The sequence below is a fragment of the Malurus melanocephalus genome, unplaced genomic scaffold (genome assembly GCF_030028575.1).
Source record: "Malurus melanocephalus ecotype Western Australia unplaced genomic scaffold, MMel_1.1 scaffold_339, whole genome shotgun sequence".
NCBI classification, from domain to species: domain Eukaryota; kingdom Metazoa; phylum Chordata; class Aves; order Passeriformes; family Maluridae; genus Malurus; species Malurus melanocephalus.
The window spans coordinates 751,712-771,740 of NW_026623571.1; the positions used below are offsets into that span (position 1 = coordinate 751,712).

Below are 20,029 nucleotides of genomic sequence, written 5' to 3' on the forward strand. Positions count from 1 at the left end.
AGCCCTCAGGAGGAAAATAACTGTGTTTTAAATGAGAGGGAAGACAGACACTGGAAATAAAACAGATAGGACTAACTAAAGTGAAATCACACAGCTGTAAGGCATCTTGCTGGAGTGGCTATGTTGGAGCATCACTGAGTTTTGGGAGTTCCTTCAGCAGGCACTGCTTGAGCCAGCAGAGGGAACTGATCCTCTCTTCCCTGGCTCCTAGGGACTACAGAGTAGGAGCCCTGGCTGGTTTGGGGCAGCCAGTTTCAGATAATCCAAGCCTTCTATGCACTATTCACAAAAATTCCTGCAATGACATAATAAAACTCACAGGCTTATCACTATTTTAGTCCTAACTTCTTTTATTACAGCACTGAGGGATTGAATTTTTAATTTGTATCTGTATATTGAACACATTCCTGAACATCAATAACACTTACCTTTTAGAGACAGGATATGGCTTTACTGCTGTTTTAAGCCACACACCCAAATAAATTCTTTTCAATAAAAAGTCAACGTTTTTAGAAACCAAATTGCAACTATAAAAGTAGGTGCCTTCTAATAGCATGACAAAGTGCTTCACACAYACATTTTAGCACCAGATACTTTCAAGCCAGACAGGATGCAAAATACAAGGCACAGTATTTTATGGCATGGGATAGAGAATGATTTTCAATGAGGAATTTCTTTGCTGAAATGGTTTCAACTAGGAAACAGAGGAAACTACCTGGAAGCTAGACCATTTGAAAATACTTGAGTGTAAAACCCTCCCTGGCACACACGTGTGCAGTCACACGAAGCATTCCTCATTTAACAAGAAATACCTAGCTCTGCCTCACCACACCTTCCATCTGGGTGCTGGTTTTAAGGTGTTGAGCTGACACCCCTGGCCAGAGCAGCTTGCCCACAGGGCATCTGCAGGGGCCCCCTCTCTCTACAGAAACCCTGCAAGGCAGCAATGGTGCCAAGAGCATAAGCCAAGCAAAATCAGAGCTGACAGAAAATAAAGCAAAAAAAATAGCTTCAGAAGACAAGACTAAAGCAGGAGAAAAATTCAAAGAAAGTAAACAGATGAAAATAATTATAAGACTRTTTCAGAGACAGTCTTTTGGTGGTTTAAAAGGAGGCAAGACAAAATTCAGGAAGGGAAAAGCAAAGGCAGCCAAAGGGTCGCAGCWACCCTGATAACAAGGAGAGAAATGYCACAGGGGATCAATACACTGAATTAAATAACCATTTGAAGCYGGGACGASGAGGGAAAGATGGTGTTAAGTTTTTYATGAAAGATTCAAGCATTGCCAATACAAAGAGAGTAACTCCAAACCAGTGTATACTGGCTTTAACAATCTCTGGAGGAATACAGTAACAGAGGAAGAAACAGCACCATTCCTTTTCAAACACCGACTTCACCTAAAGCCTTGCAGCCCCAGAACTGCAAACACTGAGTCACTGGTTGCAATGTAAGCTTGTAGGGAACTCAGGGTCTCCTTGAACACTAGGAAAGTGTGGCTGCTTGTGTGCAAACCTACACCTTTATAAAACCAGRTGGGAATTCATTCTACATGCATGGGGAAGATGAAGATCAACACTGAACCCTCCATGCTGAGGTAGACCAGTCACTGAAAAGACAATTCCTAATATTKGCACAAGGAAATGCTATAAGCATGATGCCTGTATTGCTTCTTCTCAATGGAAACACAGCAGTGTTTCCACACATTCCTGTTCTCTACTCCAGCTCCCCCAGGAGATCCTTCTGTTTGGAACAAGCAGCTGCAGTGGTTTCATTAGGAACTGATTGGAATGGGAAAGAGATCAATGAGCTCAAATGCTTACAAGAATGCATTAAATCTATCTGTGAGACCCAGCCAATCCACTGAGGTAAAGGTAAAGTTTARAATGTGGTTTGAGAGCATGGACTTCAAAGAAAGCACTAGCATCAGCCACAGAGAGCTCCTGCATTATCACAAATGTTTCTCAAATCACAAAATAACCTGTCCCAGGTATTTGAGGCACATGGAAATCACCTTGCTTACTGTTCCTCTCCTCATCTAACTCGTCCTTTGTTTTCAAGATTAGATTTAATTCTCTTCTACTTGAAGGCCTCTCAAGCAATTATAGTGCATGTTCTGCAACCATGAGAAACAGGTAACTGTACTCTCCAATCTGCTGTGCATAGAAATCTGTTCTCTTAAATCCCTTAAATCACTGTTCCTTTCAGATGGAATTTACTATAAAGTTAGATAGGAGCCAAATATATCAAACCTTTAAAATCCATACAAGCAGCAGAAATTCTGGTTTGTCTAGCTGCAGCCAGAAGAATAAAATATTCAAAATTCCGAATATACAACAAATATCATAAGAAGTTAACTCCTTCATCTGGCAAGCCATTAAGCACAAGAATCTTTTTCAAGGAGGAAATTTGATACAAAGAAATCTATGTCACACCCTAATATTAAAATTTCCATTCAATCATCCTTTGGATTCCTAACAGAATCAAAATGCCCATAAGAGACAGCTCTTTTAGACCTCGTAAGAAGAAACCTCCTGATCAGAAAACATCACCTTATCTCTCTCCCTTCCATTCATTCATCTGTCTTGTAACATGCTGGAAATATTTGTACTGGAATGCAAGAAAGCAATTTTAGTGCACCATTTAAGGATTAAAAATGTTTCTGAAGAGGAGAGTCAGTATCTACAAGCCATTGCTACCTTATAATGCTGGGTAGATTCAGATGCTGTCAAATTCCTTACATATTTTAAAGTACATTTATTTTCCTTCAGTTTTACATCTTTTGCTAAACTAGACAGTGGCATACTTTTCCCCTTTGCATGCTGACACTGGAATTGCTTGCCTTGGCAACAAAACTTTTATCCATGCCAAAAGTGCCAGTTTTCCTGAATTATTGACCAAGWTTGCTGMRTGGCAAAAGCTTGATCAGAAAGCTRCATCACTGGAGAAAGAGTACCCTTCTGAGGGTCTGCAAAGAAGAGTCATGAGAAGGAAATGGTGAAGAAAGAGTGGGTTCTTTTATCAGCTTCCCAATTCAGAAACAGTTGAAAATTGCCCAGGTGTCAGGCTCTGTCATCACACTCATACGAGGAACAAGCCTAGCACTTACTGTTCCCTATTAYTCCCCTCGCAGCTGGAGTGGTTCGCAAAAGCCCAGGGCCTTTACAGGGTATTTTCTGTCGGTGGTGTAGATGCAAGTTTCAAAAATGTGCACCAAGTCCCATTTCCCTGAACAGAGTAGAAAAATCAACAGCAGAGATTTCATTTCTCAGAAGCCACGAGATTCCAAGAATCTACAGAAATTCTGTCATGCCAGAGACTTCCGGGAACAAGACATTTGTGACTTTTTAACATCACAATCCTCCTTTTCTTATGTTATCAGAAAGGCTGGATGCCATTAAATACAGGGGAGTTCAACTGCTGCCAAAGTTTGGGGAACCAGGATGCAGCTCACCATACTTAGAGCTCTTAAAACATGAATCAACTACAACAAATGTTATTGTAGTTTCAAAATCTGAAATAATACTAGCCTTGCCACCCCTCTGAATCTTTGTAAGAAAAAAATAAAGATATGGGCCCTTATTAAGATGAACACTTGTTTCCATGCTTTTCTGTGGTTTTGTTTCTTTGAAATTACCTTAATATCATCTAGATACCTGTATAAGCTGTCCAACTGCTTTGTATACTTCACAGGGTTGACATTACACTAATTCCCTGGCTCCTCACCTCTCCCCTTTTAAAAYGGGCATACATTTGCCTGTCTCCAGTTTTGTATCTTTCCCATCCTTCACATACTCAAAAATAATGTAAAATTTCAGACTGCCATGGCTATTTACATTCCCATTTTCCAACCTTTTCTGATTTCATCCATTACTTGTATACCTTCCACATCATATAACTGATGTTCGGCATCATTTATTGTCTCCAACTTAAATCTAACATATWCATAAAATTACTTGCATTTTGTTTTAAGAGAAAAAATATGGGCTGTTTATAAGGTCAAAATAAAWGGAGCAAAATCTCCTCATGAAACCATCAGAAATGATGAACCACAAATGACATATGATACCTAAAACCATTGAAAACTAATGACTCTTGGTCATAACTGCCACCAGCTCAGATTTTTTGGTGGTGTCAGGAGAAAATGATCCTAGYTCTTCTGAAGCTCAGAATGAAGGGGATGATGAAACTTCAGCAGAGATCCAAGGGATTTTTATCAGCACACCCAAGGGAAGGACTGCTGCAAAGGGAGCTTTAACTACTACTTTCATCTGACTTCACAGCACTGAAGACACTCTGGCAGTTGGCAAAAAAAGGAAAAGAGAGAGACTGTGCTGGAAACATAAAAGGGGGTAAAATCAAGGAGTAAAGTCCAACATGTGGACTCTGTGACATAAGCTGGTCATAGGTGAAAGCAGAGACCATCTTCCACCACACTCTGAAAACATGAGAGGGATGAGGAAGGAAAAATTGTGCCAATATACAGGTAAGAGAGAGAGAGCTTCTCAAAACAAGGAATAACAGGCATGGCTCAAAAGAAAACCATGGCTGAGGCAACTCAGAAATCCAGAAAAACATGTTAAGGATCTATASATGTACTATGTAGTGCATATCTTGAAACATATGTGTGTGGGACCATTGGCCATAGGCTGTAACCACCAGCTACGCTTTGGGGTTAATAAGAAGAGGTGTCAGTTGACTTCTGTTTCCCAGAGCAGGTAGTAAAAAAGAGGAAAAATAAAAAGAACAGTTGTTTTTCTGTCACTTAAGAATTATTACCTYCCTTTGTATCAAATACAGAAGCTGTGTGGCTGCAGCAGAAAAATCTCATTTGCAGAAGAGAGATTAGCTGAACCATCACTTTCCTCTGCCCTGAGATCTAAAGTGAAAATCTCTTCCTCCCTCCTTCCCTTCTACACTCTCAGGCCCCTAAAATTACTTGCATCATCATAAACGGTTAAGAGCACTCCATTACACTTTCAGATTACACAGTTCTTGCTCTCTCACCTATTTTTGATCATCTAATTGGTTGTTATATCTTGTGGTAGTGTAATAAACTACTCTTGTATTAGCTATGTGCTAAACAGGCACTAAGACTAATAGGTGCCTGCTAGGTGGCAGAGAGAGGAAAGAAGATGAAGGATTACGCTTAACTGCACTTACTTAAAAAAAAAAAAAAAAAAAAGGAAAAGGAAGAAGATAGTTTTTGCTACACCTCTAAGTTAAATTAACTTCAAGAATAAAAACAGGGCATACGAACTCAGGAGGCTTCACACACCAGCAGAAACAAAACAGTTGTCTTCTCTCATTTCTCTCATATTGGAACAACTCAAACTCACCAAACTGGCTCTTGCTGGGCACTGCTCTTGGCAAACTTAAAGCATTCCCATGGCTCAGACATTTGAATTCTTCTGTGACAATCTACAGTGACCCCAGACATGAAAGTGGTTCAAGGGACATCAAAAAAGCAGGTAAACCAGATGATTAAAAATGTACAATGCCAGGTTAGAAACCCACCCTTCATATTAATATGTACACTGAGCCAACAAAAGKATGGCCACTCCAAAAGGCCGAGACAATTTCTAAGTATCACATATTCAGAAAAATGACAAGATCTATTTGGAGAGTGGAGGGGTGAGTGGTACAGAGATGGAATGCTTTTCTCTCTGAAGGTATGCTGAATCTTGTCCATTTTCCCATTTTTGAACTACCTTTCAAATTATTAAAGAAACACACAAGCAAAATCCAGTTCTGTACGAAGTCTAAATTAGAGCTGATGAATGTAACTCTTCATTATCACACCGATTCCTAACTTCCTGGCAGTCCTATAGGATTAACCTGAACAAAACCATTGATGCAAGAGCACTCGTTATGACCAGCACTGSAGCACTCACCCAAAGGTTTCCACCTTCTACATGGTGGTGACAGAAAGCCTAAGTGACACAGTGACCCACGTAAGGTCTGTCAGAGACATGGAAAAAAATGACCTGCGGGACCAGTGCTCAGTCATCCCTCTTCAGCATCAACTTTGAGGGAAATTTCTATGTAAACGAGGCAGGTATCAGACAAACCAAACCTTTYCAGCCTGTAGCACTGCAGAGATTCAGACAATTCTGCACAGCACTTCCTATGTAAGCAGCACAGTTAATTAACTCTGTGTTGATTAATGGTRCTCTCTCACATCAAGAATTTATTGAGTCTGTTATTATGTACGAGGTCATAATTGCCAAACAGCCACAGCTAAATACCATTCCTTGCAGTCYACCCCTTAAGCATCGTAATGTAAAATTAATTGGTACTTGTTTGTTAATTAATATGAAATATTTTAAACCATGCAACATAAAACTTACCAYTGCTCTTTTCTAAACAGACATGAATGAACAGAACCATTTAAATACCTTGGGAAGAACCTCCTCTTTGAAATAAGGGTGCGGTGGGGGGGTGTCTTTGTTCTTTGTGGGGCTTTTCTGTGCTTAGGCATTTACCAAAAGCACTATTCTTGAATAATTAGTTAGCAACTATTCTAGTTCCATGGTGCACTAAGACCAGCAAACTATGCTCTTATGCAAGAATACGAGCGCCCACACCAAAATACCTCTTTCAGATAGTTATTTTGGAGTAGCTGTTTCAGTAAATTTCCAAGCACAACGGAGATCAGCTCACAGCAAATGATCYGACTTTGCCTCAGCAGCAATGATCAAAAAGACACTTGAACTCCTTTRTCCCTTCTGGGATCTTTAAATCCAGGGTTAACCGCTATTTAGGGGAAGGGCTGGCAGCATAACAAAGCAGACCCTCACTGTGAAAGAAACACCCATGGCTTGGACCCCTAATCCTAAGGATGGGGAAGTAAAGGCTTTGCTCAGACATGGCCCCTTCCCAGAAGCAGGACCTGGGCAGTCACTGACAATAAAGTAACACTGACTTTACCCAGTCTGKGGCAGTTCCCCCACATCTCAAGGCAAGTCAGAGCCCAGRCCTGCCTGGTGGTAGGGCAAGAAAYCACAGACAGCATCCCAGGCTGGCTCTGCCACACAGGTAAGGAGGGCATCATGTCCCAGGAGTCCATCCTGGCAACACAGCCCAACCAAGTAAAGCCCCTTCTACTCATATTTCCACAGGAGSTTTTACTACCCTCTAAGGGCTTGCTGGTAATACAAAGCTTGTCTTCAATCACATTTGTTTCCTAAAAATGGGGTATGGCCAGGTTAAGCTAGGTCTGACTGGTTTTTCAACTTRGTGAAGGCAGACCTCAGCAGAGAGACAGCTTTTACATTGATTCCACTTGTCATGCTATGAATACCAGGGATCAGCACAACTCCRCGGTGGAGTACAACATGCATGAATTTAAGCAGTAAGACACAAGCAAGCAAACTCTCCTCTGGCTGAGCAAACTGTTTACCCCTCTGTAGAGCAAATTACCTAATTGGTGAAACATCTAACGTGGCTTAAAAATATTACTGCACGTGTTCAAGGTTCAATTAACATATTAGCTGAACACTTTGTTAAGAACGGGCAAAACTCTGGAGTGTTCTCTCCAAGCCTACTGCTTGAAAGCMAASAAAATACATCAACATCAGGMAGCAGCATCAGGAATAAAACAARTGCAATGCTATTGCTGGGATTTATCCACAGAGGTGAAGCAGTTACTTTCACTGTGTGTATTTTTGGTGTTACCATATCCAAGCAAGTAGCAGTGCAATTCAGTCCAGCAGACTCTGAACAGGTCAAAATCTCATAGGGAAAGAAAATACAAAGAGATTTTGCTTCTTCTATGGGTCTCAGCCTTCCGTGTTTGCTGGGTTCTGGACAGGTAGCTGGACAGAAGCCCTARGAGAAGGCTTGCTCTGTCTATGCTAGAGCTTTTTGGAGGCTTAAGGCACTGAATTACACGTGCTTATTCAACCTCCTTTTAATTTTTGTCCCTTCCACAGAGCCAAATGAAGAATTCCCCAGACARCTGTCTGAAAGTGTGCAGGACTTTAGAGGGTTGGAGACCATGTGTCTGCAYGGAGTCATCCCTTAGGAGTCACAAGAGGGTTTTCAGACAGTTGTTTGGAGCTGTCTTCAGCCAGCCCCGCGGGAACAAGAAGTGCTGAAGATCATGTGCCCGCTCTGTGGTTTGCCATCATTTGTCTCTCCTTTTCCAGACAGCTCTCTGGTGAATCACATACCTGCCTTGGAGGGCACGAAGCAGTCCTAAAAACCCATTAAAGATATGCAAACTCTACCCAGGAACAGGAACCAGGAGATCCCAAACTCAATCCCTGATTAATGTGAAAGCTGTGCCCATGCCTGTAGGAAGAGGATAAACGCAAGGCTTCTGTAACCAGCCACCCCAGGTAGGTAACTGCACCTGCCAAGCCACAGTATGCAGGTGCCCCTGGGCTGCATGATCTCCCYACCAACAGTGGGCACATCCTCCGAGAACGCAGGTCTGGATCATTCACTCTTGGAGCTACACAGGCTGCATGGAAGGTTTAGCTAGTCTCACCCTTCTCCACGGAGGAAGGCAAATCTGTTCAGCTCCATTTACAGAAAAGAACGCTCTCCTGGAAAGCAGGGGTGATGCACAAATTTACCAGTCTCCTTGAAAATGCTTCCAGAAGGAGCAAATTCTTGTAATTAGAAATTAAATTMTATGTCTATAAATATTTACCTGTAATAAACAAAGCTTAGTGAGAAGACAAGGGGGGGGGGGTGTTTCTGAATGGGTTTAAAATGCCTGCTTTGGAGTCAAGTGGATTATGTATGTTGGAATTGAATTTAAATGTATTGATCCCAAATAAAGGAGGTACGTAAAAGACTCAAAGATGGTCTGGGAATTAGCCAGTGCTACGTTAAACCACAAACATTTCTGTTGAAGGACTGTGTTGCATCCTGGTAAATTCATAGAGTGTGCCAGCTGAGACAGTTTAATAGTGTTTTTAACAGCTGGACTCAATGATCTTAAGGGTTTTTCTTACCTAAATKATTTTATGATTCTAAGACTGCTGAGTTTGAGCCTGACATGAAAGAGAGCTTGTGTRAATGTACCCAAAGGGCACCATCTAATCCACTGAGAGCAAGTTTTCAGATTTAAGAAGCTAATCTCCATTTATCGGAACAACCCAGCTTCAKGTGTGCTCCATGGCAGGGTCAGGCAGTCCTGGATTATCAGGACATTTAGGCTAAACAAGCAGCGTTGATGCACAACAGGCTGATCTCACTTTTACCATTTGCGCTGCCAGGACCCAGTGCTAAGCCTATAACACAGGATTAGTGACCAAAGACAGCCACCCACAGCAATCAGCCAGAATAAATCTTTACCTACCYGCCAGGTGACCCAGAAACCTTTTCCTAACAGAGCACTTGCCCTTAAGCAGCAGCAGTGCTGATTTTACACTTTATAGAGCAAGTATCTAAAAAAACCGGTATGTTCATTGAATTTAACACTGTACCATGACAACACATGCCACCATTCATTTCTCACCTTGCAACATGGTGAGATTGACATCAGCCCACATGATAAASAGTGTTAAAAAAACCTGCAGGAAGGAAGGGCATCACTGTGAACCAGCCACTGAAAGAGGTAAATCGGGATTTGGCTCTTGCTCTGTCACCAGCTCTTCTCTCGGCCTGACCTCAAGTCACAGAGTTTCTCTGCACCCCAGTTCTCCAGCTGAAAAGGGTAACAAGCACCTTCTCTTGGCAGTGCCATCAGGCAGCAGCACTGCACCTCCAGCTACACAGKGCCAGGCTTCTCCTCTGCCTCCTCCTGTCATCCCTCATGTTCTTTGCCTCAGATCCCCAGGCAGCTCTTCTCCTTCCACCTCCCTCTCTCCAAACTCTAAAGTCACCTTGGCAGATTCTTAAAAAAAAAAATCTTCAGATTTGCATCCAGACAAGGTTTTAGCCCCAGCTGAAGAAAACCCCACCAGAAGCAGGGCCACATGTCCTAAAGAGGAGCAGGGTTCTGCAAATAGCTAAAGGATCAAGGTTTGTTTACATTAAAAGAAAAAAAATCCTCATACTAGGCTTGATTCATGCCAAACAGGGTGCAACAAGATCACTCACCTAAGCTTGCTCCTCGCAAACAAAGGCAATGGCTGCAGGATCTGGCACACCACTTTACTTGATTGGTAGAACACTTYGGAAATGTTCCTGGTGTCCTGACTAAATAAGTCCCTCTCTTGATTTTAAATTGGAGATAAGTGCTGCATGTCACATTGGCAAGTACATTAAAACAGCTGGAAGCATACAGACAATATGGGCCATTTCAGGCCCTTGTTCTTTCATTTTTTTCCCTGAGGACGTAAAACAAGTAAAGACCACACTGAGCAAATCAGGGTTTTAGCAGATAATACTGTGGGATTCTACCTTTGAGATGCCAGGCTCCTTGCTGGGAACAGCTCCCATGGCTGGAGGGCTGGCTCCAGCTGTGACACCAGCCCAGCCTGGTGGCCTGCAGACCCTCCTCCTACTGCCACCAAGGCCCAACAGCACAGGCACAGGTTTGTTGCGCTGTCTTATTGCACAGAAGACCAAAGAAGTAAGCTTTATCACAGAAAAAAAAAAAAAAAACAAAAACAAAAACAAAAAAACCAAACACCTAGAGAGGCAAGAACAAAAACACTAGTGAAAAGGACATGATGTTTGCCATTGTCTCTCATAAGTATGGGAAAATTTTTTTTTTTTACATAAAAGCACAGTAAGGCAGGTGCTGCTACCAGCATGTTACTAAAAATACAAAGAAGCTTTCCCATATGCCTGCAAAGCTGGTCTAGATCCAGTACAGCCAAAAGCAAAACTTCATTCGAGGATGAGATTTCAGAAGGCAATCTCTGGCCCTTTCACCTTGGAAAGGCAAGGAGCCTATCATGTTAAAATGATGCTATGATAAAATGGCTTATGTTCTCCATCCAAATGGTATTATCTACATTATTAATGACAAAGGGCATATAAAAGCTTATTCATGTTCACACTCATTTCCTTTCTCAGAAATGATATGATCATATTTAGAATGTGAAAGCTTGTGCACCTAATGGTGCAGTTGACTGGTACTTTCTCTTCAGCTGATACATTGCAGATACAATACTTGATTTTTACATTTTTACTCTTAAATTTCTGTAAGTTACATGCAGTTTACTTCTGGTCATACTTCACTCACAGAGAATTAGAGGTATGCAACTGAGTAGACACCAAACAACTATTTTGCTCCAGCTTTTGCAAGGCATTTGTTCAAGCAACAAGTCTATAAAATTACAAAGGCTGCAAGATGAGGGGAAAAAAACAGGCCATATGAGATCACAAAAATTGCCAGAATAAAAATCCGAACACTTAAATGGCAAATTATTCAACACTAGAGATTATTTGCAGACTTAGTGCCACTAAGGATATCAGCACACAGCCCTTGAAGCAATCCTCTATGTACATAATTCAATAGCACAAGGGTTTTCCATAAGAAACCCATTCCATTATGGAAAGGAACTGAAGCCTTAGCTCAGTAAATAGATGCCACCAGGTACGTAAGTTAAGACCCTATGCAGGAGTCAGCTACTCTGGTTTTACCTACTTCCTCACAAAGATGCAGTGGCATGCAGCTGTGAGAGGGAAGTGGGGCTTTGTGAGGGCATTCTCCCCAAGTACTCTTAAAAATACAAGAGCAAGCCTTGACAAATAATTCCAGCACAAAAATGCATGTCTGTATATAAAAATAAGCTCGTAACACGAAGAACAAACATCAAGCAGACAAGCCTGCTAGGCCAGGAAGTTCAGCACTGCAWGGAAGAAATTCATTCAACATCCTCCATTTTTGGTTGTACATCTGCAGACAGGAAAGATTTTTCTTCCCCCAAAAGCAAAACACATGCAAATGTCTGTCATCAAAAAGCACTGCTCTTTCAGAATGTCCCAATTACCTAGCCACAACTAAATGCTGTAATTAGTTGACCAACTCCTTGCAAACTTCAAGAATGACCTCAAACCCTTGGTTAAAACTGCAAAATAATTTCTCCCATTTAAGTGTAATTTTGTAASGCTTTGATTCCCACCCATCATCAGGCTGAAGGGCTCCAGCAGCATGCTGCTACATGCTTCTAGTGCAGCAAAGAAAAAAAGGCTGAAGCCACAGACAGCAGCTGTGGGAACTTGCCAGCCCAAGCTTTCCAGCAAACAAAAAAAATGGCAAATGATAGATATGTACTCCTGGAAACAAAACAAAACAAAAAACCTCAAAAAAAAACCCTCAAAAAAAAAGGCTAATTCAAATGTAGGAACAGCCAAAAAATGCACTAAATTGTTAAAATACAGAGGTAGTCTGTCAGTAAGTTTATCTCACCTGTATGTTCTGCAACATACACAGGCAGCATGTGAAGCAGGGCAATCAAGAAAAACAGGAATAAAAAACAGAAGAAATGGTCAGTGTTATCAGAATATTTGACACATTTGCCTAACAGGCTTACACCTACAATATCTGCTTCCTGTAAGCATCTGTTGACACCACAACCTGTATTAGTACCACTGAAAGGAAAACATTCTGGACAGAGATTAAAAAGAAGYCTAAAAATGTAATATGTTGAAGCAYTAGTTATTAGCCTGCAGACAGCAATAACTCCAACAGTAGGTCCTAAAGAGTAAGCTGCTCATCTCTCAAGCAAAGATCTGCTGATGGTGGSACAGCTTTAGGAAGAGAAGGCACTTTGCAGTCTGTTCAGGGAGGAGCCAGGCCAACCCAGCACAGGGAAATCCTTCCCACCACCAACACATCCCAGAGTCTCTGCCTCTCTGGCAACAAACAAGCGGGATCAGCTACACACAGACCTCTAGAAACAAGACTTAAACATTTTCTTTGCTTCCAGGGATTTGTGCCGCAGGGGAGGCACAGCACGTGCAGCCACCATGTCCAGTGACCGGCCAGCTCCAGCTTGGGCACTTCTGTTCCCAGGTCACAGAAAACATCTGTCCACCCTTGAGCAAGGATCCAAATAAAAACATAACCTTCCTGGAAGCAAGCCATTACACAAGCACCCAAGCTGGGAGCAATGTTTATTTCTCTCCTAAATGTAGCCATGRCAACGACATCTTCATCTAAGAGATGAGCAGGAAGAGGTCATGAGGCACTTGTCAGGCAGGGATAAAATACCACACCTCAGGAGGATACAGGAGGGTAAATTCTGCTGGATGACATCTGCAATTCAAGAAAACTAACACCCTAACATGACAGGCACACCCCCTCAAAATAGCCAGGCATCAAGGCACAACCACTGCTAAGCCTTTCCAGCATTACCAAARAGGAAACTTCTGTTCTGAAGGATTTATCTGCTAAAGAAATATCTATGACATACTTAAACACGCTACACCACTCCAAAAATAATTCTCTTGACACTCTAGTGCTTCTTTTTACCTTGAAACTAGTTACAAAATTATCAGGAAGTGAAACATTGCAGAAGCCACGACCAAAAAAAAAAATAAAATAAAAAAACAGCAAAGCAGCTTCCTTTTCCCTTTTTCCATTTCAAGCCTGCTACTTGCTCTCTCAGATGACCCAACACCACCACCTCTGAACAGGACCAYGCCTGGAGGTATTTAGAAAGCACACAGGGACATAGTTTAGGGGTGGTCTTGGCAGTGTTGGGTTTATGATTGGGCTCTATGATCTTAAAGGTCTTTTCCAATCTAAACAATTCAATGGTTGTGTGTCAGAGCTAAGGTGCCATCCATACCAGATGGCAGCAACCATCATTCTTACRGGTCTGAACAAGTACAGGAATTCTGGTATATCCCATTTTTTCCAAAGTTTTTATTTCATATTAAAAAACATGGATCCATGTCTCACAGTATGTGTGATACCTAGGAACATCATGGCTCTGTAAAGAGTGGCAGCCACAGAGGAGTTATTTTGGTCCAACCACATTTTTATTTCACACAAAATAATAGAGACACACTCCTGTGGGTAAATTCCTCTTCCTTCCCTGCCCACAATTACCTTAGTTTTGTGGTTGAGTATTTTGTACTAAAATGGATTATCTCTTTCTGGCTGGGAGCCCTTTCAAAACCACTTAGAAGACTGCAAATTAATGCACACACCCTAATATTATCTAGTCATAATATGAGGAGGGGAGGAATCGTGACATCTCATGCCACACAAAATTAACTCGTGGGCTGCCTGTGGCCATGATGCACAGGTTCATTATTCTTTTACACAGCAGCTCCAGGGGTATTTTCTGAAATGCTTTTCCTTGTCAGAGAGAAAGGATACACAAAAAGTCATTCTTGCCAATTGAATGATTCTGAAGTAAGTTAGACAGACCATCACTTAGAAATGTATTTGGTTTTGTTAGGAGACTATTTGTTACTGTTTTATTCATTTTAGTTTTAAGTGTGCTCAGACACAAGTCCAGCCTTTGCCCAGTGGATTTTTATGATCTTTGACATATGTTTAAAAGTATTTTAACATCTGTTTAATGCTGTTTCTCTGTGACCATAATAAAAAGGATCCTGATGGTCAGCAAAGAGCTATAAAACATAGGAGAACGTTTGGGAAAGGGACAGAAATGGTCCTTTCAGTTCTGGTCAAACTGCATTACTCTCAGCAATCAAGGACAACAAGCAAAGTAGCAGGAGACAGGATGAGGTTTTGCATTTAATAGCAGCCTAAGCACATACATTAACCATTTATCTGGGCTTCACTACCCTTATTCATGCATATGCATGCTTGTAAGGGCAGCCTAAAAATAATTCTGTTGTTTAGTACACACAGGGCCTGGGCTGGTGACACTGAAGTCCCGGTAAACTACGACTCTCCAGGTGCACTGGCCCAAGGCTAGAACCTGTGTCTGTCTCAGATTTACAGCAAGCTTCTCACCAAAYCTGGCAGTGCAGGCATGAAACCACCAAGCCCTACATCTCTTAAAAGCAGCTATGCAGGCTGCACYTCTAAATAATATCCCATTTTATTTTTGTTTATAGAAAACTTTCTGAGCATCTTTCCAAGACAGAATGATACATTTCCTCTACAAATATGCACTACTTTAACCARCATCAGCCTCTGACACACATCAACAAGCAGGATGCCCCACACACACCCCACTCCAACCATCGCTGCCTCCGATGGGCACAACGGGCACATTTGTGCCACAGAGGTGAAGGCAGAGCCGGCATCTCAAATCAAACAGCCATGCACAGAGTGACTTCTTTGTCTTTAAACAGAAAGAAGAGGAAGGAGKTAGCTAAAGAGCCAACCTGCAGGCCTGTGGGCACAGCTTCCTTCTGAAAAGAAGACACCAGCTGGCAAGGGAAGACTGCAAATGAGATGGAGACACCACAGAAGCTTTAGGTTCTTCCAAGAAAATTTTCCAAAAGCTGAATCACAGAAATTTACATGCAGAATTATTTTAAGATATTTTACCCTCACAGAGCCCTGACAGTAGCAATTGTCTGTTTGCTGCCCAGAACCATCACTGGAAACCCTGAAGATGAAAAGCACACTCGTCAGGACAAGAAGTACCAGGCTTTCTCTGGAAAAGATTGCAAGTGACACAAAACAGTTCTCAAGAAACCAAGTTACTTGGTGGAAATATGAAGAATAAGCTGGGCAAAGAACTGCAGACAACAAGGAGAGAGAATGGCAGCAGGAAGAACCCTACATCTGCTGATTACTCAAAGGATAAGAGAGGTGGGTCCGGGCAATGACTGCTGCTCAAAAAGCAGCCACAAAAGTCACAGGCAGATCAATACTTCCACCTTTTGAGAGCTTTGGCAAAGGGGAAAGGACACTTATGAGGAGGAGGGAATAGCAATTCAAAATGTAGGAAGGAATGAAGAGCTGCAAGCAGCACTGCAGGGGCACAGCAGGAGTTTCCATGCGCTGTCATACATGCACAGCCAGGCCTGAGCTGTGTCAGTGCCACTCACACCTGAAACACTTTGGGTGCTCACTTGTTGATGCACTTGTCCTCTGCTGCTTCTGAATTCTAGCATAACTGCAACAGCAAGAGGCTTTTATTATAAACAACTGTACCCTCACACAATATAAAATAGTAACTCCGACTGAAATGAAAAAGGTACAGACAATGACTTGGATGGGGAACAGTACAGCAGTAACTCTTAGAATTGGAAAAAAGAAAGTTTTTCAGTMTTTAAAACAACTTGCATGCTTGCCATAATTAGCATTCACTGCAGAGATGAACAGATAAATATGTAAAGATTTAGAGCAAATTCTGCAATATYTGTCTATGACAACTGAAATATTTATAATATCAGAATGTTTACAAATAAACAGACACCACTACAAACAAAGAATATAATGCTCTGMCTTAGTTTAAATTTTATTAATTATTTTAGCTTGTTTTCAGCTTAACATTTAGCCATTCAAAAGCAACTAGTGGCAGTCACAGATAAAAGCAAGGCCTGAGAGAAATTCATCTAGAAATGAATGATGGTCAAATATACTTCCCGGGGTTAAATCACTTACAGGTTTCTCTCAGTTCAGTTTCAACTGATGGTCTAAAAATTACCATCACTAGAAGCAAATTCAAGTAGCTACATTCATGCTAAACTCTTAAACTAAGCTCTCATGGCTAATGAGTGAATGCAGCCAGAAGAACTGATAATCTCTTTTCAAGTTCAAGTGTAGTACTACTTTAGCACCTTTCAGCAATATCAAAAWAGCAGCAACAATTAACATCTGCCTGTCTTCAAAGCCTGTGTGAGAAATGGGGTGATTAATTTCTCATCTGTCTGAATGCCACTTGTGCTCTTAGATACACTTGGTAAGAAAAGCCRAGCATAGAGGTAAGGAGGAAACATATCTTAAGAGAAACACATGTTTAAACTCTCAGCAGGGAGGTTTTCGAGTCACCTCCTACATGATGATCTCCTCAGGGGTCAAAAAAGTCAYGGACCAGAAGAAAACACACCACAGAAATCCCAAAGACAGGCAGAGAGCTCTTGGTTTCAGAGTCAGCCTTCCCKGAGCATCACAACTAAGACCTGAAGCACCTCACGATGTGCACAAAAAGCAGCCCACATTCACAGCAGTCCAGGTCCAGAGACGCATGGAGTGTCCCTCGTACTCCAAACCTCACTGCAGGACTCTGTGAGCTGTGGCCTCTAGTGTTTGAGGAAAAGGAAACCGTTTCCTGAATCGCTGCAAGTTATCACTGTCACAGTTGCCTCAATCTTCAAGAGCAGGAACAAAAGCAGAAGAATCCTTCTCCCACAACCCTAGCGACGGGTTGTTACAGGAATGCAAATCATTCCTGTAATAACTCCATGCAGGAGTTGTTACAAGAATGCAATTCTTCCCAAACACATTACTCCTCAGCCCAGATTCACCTCTGTTTTGACTATCTGTAACCACATGGGGCTGCTGCTAGTGTCTCTCTCTCCTAGCCAAAGGTGGGTGAGCCCACTGACAGCACTCCTCCAATCTGATGCAGATGAGAAGTAGAGCAGCCCCGGCGCCTTGGTTACACTGCTCAGGCTGCAGGTGGGAATGGCTCCACCAGCAACAGCTCCACACACAACAGACACGGGCTCACAAAAACTTCTGCTCTCGGTTTGAGAGGAAGCACCACAGCCAGCTTTGAATGTACCCTCCCCCTCCTCCAGTCCCTCAGAACTGAAAGAGAAAGATCTATTGAAGAGTATTAAGGAAATAAAAAGAGATCCAGTAGCATGGGTGCAGGTAGATCAACACGTCCCTCTGTAAACAGGAAACGTTATGTCCACAAAGAAAAATTATCAGTCTCTCTTATCATGTCCCAGGCCACAGCCCAGCCAGGAACAATGATGAGCATTCACCAAAATTTTGAGCATCACTAAAGTAGGCACACTGCAGGGGTGTAAGAGCAGTTCTAAAGAGCCTCCACCCTCAGCTTTGAGCATTCTGAGAGAAGATAAAAAGGAAGAACCCTAAGACAACAGCCTTCTACAGAATTACAGACTTCTATTTAACTTAAATCTGTTTTGACTTCTACTGCTGCTGCTGAAGCAAAATTCTTGCTGTGTCAGCAAAGGTTTAAAAATGCTAAAGGCAGTAAATTCAAAAGCTTCATTAAACATGTAAGAGGCACTGAAATGGTACAATTTTGGTCCTTTGTAACCCATGTATTTTTAAAATTAATGCTTGCTGTTTGGATTTCTAACACMCAGATCCTACCTGAATCTCCTTTTTCATGAGACTCAGTCTGTGCACCACAGGATAGTGAAGCCTCATGGTGTGAAACATTTTCTTTCCCAGTTATAAGCACCACATCTAAAGATGAGGATATTCAAGGGACATGTCAGGAGACAGCCCATAAATACTGCCYTCTGTTACATATGAAAACACATTATAGTCTGGTCCCACAGCATCGCTTTCACTTAGAATCAGGTTTTATCATTTTCTCCTTTCAAAACTCTTTTCAATGTGCAACGTGAAAGATTTTACGGGAAAAGCATAAATAGATCGTGAGTGAGGTATGTGATCACCAAGTACGGGTATTTGGAGAGGGGCTGGCTGCAGGCAGTCCTTCTGAACCCCGCAGGAAGGGTCTGAGGCTTGCAGGACACCCACGCTGCAGATCACAGGCAGACCACGCTGAATTAAAAATAGCAGATTAAAGCACACAAAGTGTGTAACAGTTGGTGGAGTATATGGATAAATCAGGATGTGGGAGTCAAAATATCAATTTACTAAATATTTATAAATGCTTCTAACTACCAGTGATAAGAAATACTTTAATACTGATTACAGCTGTCTGCCCACTGCTAAATTTAACACGATCCAAGGGTTTAATACTACGGGTTTTCCTAGTAGTCTGCGCAGAACAGCAACAGCTAATCCGAACAGGCACTTCCTAAGTAAAAAGGCGACAGGAAAAATGATTTCTACGTATGGCACGGCAATAAAACCAAGCAGAAACCCAAAGGAACGACAGGCAGAGCCGAGAGGCCTTTCGAAACGAGCCGACATCCACTTCCATCCCACCCCGCTGACGGGAGATGTCAGGGTTTCACCGGGGACCGCGGGGCAGCAGCTCGGCAGGGACGGGCGAGCGCCCGCACCCGGTACCGGCTGCCGCTGCCGCCACCGCCACCCCGGCGAGCTGCGCCCTCCCCGGCCGCGGCCCCCGGCCCCCGGCCCGCCGCACACTGACAATATCCGCCGGGAAGCGGACAGAAGCCCATCGGCTGCGGCTCGGCGGGCGGGGGGCAGCGGGGAGCCGGCACCACACGGCGCCCCCCGGGAAGGGGCTTCCACGGCCGCCCCCGGCAGAGGGAAGGGCCTCCCCCGGCCGCCCCGCACCGCCGCGGGGGCTGCGGCTGAGGCTGGAGGCTGTAGCCCGCCGCCCGCTCCCGCCCGCCCCGCGGCGCCCACCTGATCGGCGAGCTTAAGCACGGCCATCCTCCGCCGCGGCTCCCGCGCACATGCAGCTCCCGCGACGGGCGGCCAGCGCGCCCCGCGACCGGCGCTGCTGCGGCGGCGGCGGCTCCGCTTGGCGGCGGGGCGGGGGCCGCCTCGCCTGGTCCGGCCCAGGAAGCAGGGGCGGGCGAGCTGCCGCGCACGGCCGCGCCGCCACCGCCGCCTGCCGCCGCTGCCTTTGTTCGCGCCGGCGGCCGCTGCCGGAGCGGAGCGGAGCGGAGCCGAGCCAGGGCCGCCCGGGGGCTCTCGGCGCCCCCGCCCCGCCGGGCAGAGCGGGGGGCGGTGCTGCCGGACCGGGCGGGACCCGCACGGACCCGCCCCGAGCCTCGACCGGGGTCCCCGGGCACCTGCTGCACGCCGGGGACACCCGCGGCCCGAGCGGCCCCGGCCCCTGAGGGGCTGGGCACCCCTGCCCCCGCCGAGGGGCGCTGCCCTGAGGGCACCATGCTGGCGGCACCCCTGAGGGCCGAGCGCTGAGGGCCCGCGCTCGTTCCCGCCGCGCTGAGGGAAAGCAGGGAACGCGCTGTCCCAAGCCCGTAYAGGAGAAGCCGACGCCCTAACCTTTCCTTTTCTTCCATGTGTGCATGCAAATCCGTTTGTCAAATCCCATCAAACACATGCAGCTATTTGACAGGAGTCTTCTG

At 43.9% G+C, this 20,029-nt stretch overlaps 1 protein-coding gene across 9 annotated transcripts in view; it reads right to left on the minus strand.

Annotated features, from left to right (window-relative positions):
- The window catches only part of ANKRD44 (ankyrin repeat domain 44), a 130,104-nt gene extending 110,634 nt beyond the window's left edge, over positions 1-19,470 (minus strand). For 5 of the 9 annotated variants that reach the window (XR_008966117.1, XM_057378024.1, XM_057378023.1 and 2 more), the window contains exon 1: positions 19,341-19,470. Coding sequence is in view for 8 of the 9 variants with exons in the window: in XM_057378024.1 (XP_057234007.1) it covers positions 19,341-19,367 (27 nt within the window). In the remaining variant the exon portion in view is untranslated. The remainder of the gene's footprint in view (positions 1-19,340) is intronic. The other 4 variants (XM_057378026.1, XM_057378021.1, XM_057378020.1 and 1 more) reach the window with 1 other exon arrangement.
- Positions 19,471-20,029: the final 559 nt, after the last annotated feature.